The sequence below is a fragment of the Notothenia coriiceps genome, unplaced genomic scaffold, assembly GCF_000735185.1.
Source record: "Notothenia coriiceps isolate Sejong01 unplaced genomic scaffold, NC01 NC01_scaffold00009193, whole genome shotgun sequence".
NCBI classification, from domain to species: domain Eukaryota; kingdom Metazoa; phylum Chordata; class Actinopteri; order Perciformes; family Nototheniidae; genus Notothenia; species Notothenia coriiceps.
Genome location: NW_011341894.1, coordinates 587,275 through 591,007, shown reverse-complemented (window position 1 = coordinate 591,007; position 3,733 = coordinate 587,275). Strand labels below are relative to the sequence as shown.

Below are 3,733 nucleotides of genomic sequence, written 5' to 3'. Positions count from 1 at the left end.
GAGAGAATGCAGATATATCTACACACACACACACACACACACACACACACACACACACACACACACACACACACACACACACACACACACACACACACACACACACACACACACACACACCTCATTCAACCACCTTGAATGAACCGCTCAAGCCCGCGTATTTTAAATTACTTTTAATAACAGAATATTTGCAGCTAATTGCCGTACGAGAGCGTCAAGCACCTACTTCCTGTGATTGGAATGCGTCACATTCAGTAACCCAGATTAATTAATGTCAAGTTTATCATTAAGAGTAAAGCGTTTATTTCTTAATTCAATTATCATTCATTAAACCAACAACAGTCATCATCGTTACTAATGGGCATCGAAAAGCCTATTTATTGTGGCATTACAGCGGTGCAGCACTAGTTCATTTCTCATTCAAGGTAACAGAGGTTTCATTCAATTAAAAAGCATCGCACCCTCTCTCTTCAGACATTTCTTAGCATGAAACGTAATCATTTCAGAGTGTCCCTGAACCAAGTGTGATTTTTGACTTCTTGAATAGCAGATAGTTTATTTTAAGTTATAACAGCTCCAAATAGATATAACAGTATGATACATCTGTATATTTGTATTATTGGTAAGTGTTATTTTGTTCTACAATGCATAGAAATAGGAATAGACGATAACCAGAATACAGCCAATTCAAGGGTGGTTATGTAGGGCACATGTGTATGTCTACGAAGAGTGTGTGTGTGTGTGTGTGTGTGTGTGTGTGTGTGTGTGTGTGTGTGTGTGTGTGTGTGTGTGTGTGTGTGTGTGTACCTGGCCGGCTGCCTGGATGCTGAGGATAGCGACTCGTGTCTCCGGGTCGCTCTGGAACTTGTTGACGAGCTGCATTCGTTCTGACGACGGGACGCTGCCATCGATACGGATGTAACCAGCCTTAAAGGAAACAGAACAAATAATAAATTCCTGTTGAAGTTAGTCTAATTGCTACTGACTTGTTTCTTTGTCACTTTTTGGGATTTGTTAGATGAGTTTCAAGATAAGAGGGTGGATGATTGTATTATGTTGTTTTATATATTTTGTAACCCTTTCAAAAGTTACATATTCCCACTTTAAATTTCAACATAATACCCTTTTTTAAGGCCACACTAACCAAGCCTCGTCTGTTATTTATCACAGGTGTATTAGCAGAGAAGCGTGCCCCTTCAATAAGTGGAAGAGATAATGCCAGTGTGGTTGTTGGTACATTGTGTTGAGTTAAATGAACACAGAACGACAGCATTGTCAGCGTCTAAAAAGCAGATTTGTGCTGCGAGCGGTGCATTAACCCGTCTCCTGTACCGGAGATATTTCAATGACAGACGTGTGAATGAAAACACGATCGGACGAGCCGCAGTGAACGAGCTGATCTAATATGTTGTAACACCTAACAAAGAGAGCAGCGGCTGTGTGTTCATCAAACCTGAACGGGAACTTGACACTGGCTGAGCCGCTAATGCACTCTTTTGATTTTGGCTCATCGCTCCTGCAGAGCAGCTCAGCGGACGACAGCAGGAGACGGTCTAATAACGGCATGAATATGAAGCAGAACTCTGCGAACAAAAGGTCAAATAAATGGGCTTATTGAGAGAGCAAGACCGTAAAGACAGGGCACTAACACTGTGGTATATATACTAGTTTAAAACAATCACTACTTCATCAAACAAACCCTCTAACATCTCCGGCAGCAGGTGAGAAATGGAGCCAAGAAGCAGGGATAATATCATGTGATCGCTTGGTCTCGTCGTTCCTTTGGTGAACCCATCTCTGTTAATTAGTGAAATAAATGGGCTTATTGAGAGAGCAATACCTTAATGACATTGTATTATCACTGTGGTATATTTACTACTTTAAAACATTCACAACTTCATCAAACAAACCTTCTAACATCTCCGACAGCAGGTTGTCTCGTCGTACCTTTTTGAACCCGTCTCTGTTAATTGGTGAGTGTGAACGCTCCGGAGAGTGAGCGTCTCACGCAGGAATGTGCTATCACACGTCGTACCGCTGCATTACCTTCTACGACACCTCCGCGACCCCTGCGCCCCACACACACACACACACACACACACACACACACACACACACACACACACACACACACACACACACACACACACACACACACACACACACACACACACACACACACACACACACACACACACACACACACTGTTTCACAGGTTGCTGGCGTCAAGCTCAGAGAAAGCGTGTGCATGTGATGACTTGTGAAACACGTCTTGGGGGATTAGTTGTGGAAGTAAAGTTTACTTTCTTCGAGGAAGTTGACTTTTTTCCTTCAGGATTTCGACACTTTTAAGATGATGATTAAAGGGGCTGCTCATTCTTTTTACTTCCACCTTGTGATTTTAGCATTTAGCAGAAACCTATATAACACACTAAAGGAAAGGGGAACCCCAAAAAGCATAAAAGGGCACTGGAAAAAAATGCTGCTCCAAAAACAAGTTAAACAATAATGAAAACAAGCTGAAATAAGTACAAAAATCTGCCAATAAACAAGTGAAAGTTTGCTTGGTAAGAGTTCTTGAAATAAGAAGGGATATTTAGATAAATCCGATCTTGTAATTAGCTAGGAGAACTCATTTTGAACTATATTTGACCAGAATCAGGTAATGTTGTGTTGCCAATGCTCAAAAGTGTTCTGTTCTCTGATGTAAGTGTTTCATCTGAGATACGAATCAAAATAAGATTGTGTTGACTTAAAGGTAGGGTAGGTAAGAATGGAGAGACCAGCTCGAATGCGCTAGAATTTGAAAGTGGACAACTGGAAAAAATCTGCACCTATCCTTCGGACTTCCTTACAGAGCCCCTCCTCCAACACACACGAACGCGCACATGACCAATGAGGGCACGAGATAAGTTTGTGCACAGATGGAAGGCTGACAGGCAGGTAGGCCATCCAGTTACTTTAGCCGGCTCAGATGATTGGTCGTGAATTTACAGCGCCACGGCTTCCACACATGAATTATTTTATGTATTTATTGTCAAAGCATGTAATGTATTCATTACGGATGTAACGATATATCGAATATCGCGGTAAATAAATGTCTCAATACCGTCGTGAGACTGACAAAATCAGTTAGTCAGTCATGTTTCATGTTGTTTATTTTGTATTGTTTTTCACTTCCTGTTTGGTTTTGGTCACGTCTCATTTCAGGTCCCTTGACTCCCTTTCCTTATGTGTTCTCCGGCCCTCATCAGCGTCGCTGATTGTTTTCACCTGTGTCTCGTTGTTGAGTGTTTAAATTCCCCACTCTCCCAGTGTTCAGTTCGTCCTGTCCTCATGACAAAACTCTGCTCATCACGTTTGCTCTTTTTTGTTACATGCGTATTCATGCTCCTGAAACTTATTGTAAGTGATTTTTTGTTGTGCTTTTGTAAAGTCTATTTTTGTTCGCCTTGTTAAGAGTGCCGATATCTTTTTGAGAATATCTTTTTATTGGCAAATAAAGTATATTACCGGTACTTGTACTTTTATCTCTGGCTCCCGGGTCGTGCATTTGAGTCCTTTTCTTCCTTGTGTATCCAAGTTCGTAAGAATATCTCTCTGTCCCAGCAACATCAGTACCAAGCAAGAGAGTTTTTTTCCACAGCAGGGGATATTGCAAAACGCCCAAACATACCCAGCTTCCACCTGGAAATGTGGACATGCTCATATTCCTAAAAGATAACCTTGATG

General features: G+C 41.5%; 1 protein-coding gene across 1 annotated transcript in view; it reads right to left on the bottom strand.

Annotated features, from left to right (window-relative positions):
• zranb3 (zinc finger, RAN-binding domain containing 3) overlaps positions 1-3,733 on the bottom strand; it is a gene marked incomplete at its 3' end in the record, with an annotated part of 56,066 nt that overhangs the window by 19,330 nt on the left and 33,003 nt on the right. Inside the window, 1 exon segment of the mRNA XM_010770769.1 lies at positions 808-957. Within this exon segment, the coding sequence (XP_010769071.1) occupies positions 808-957 (150 nt within the window).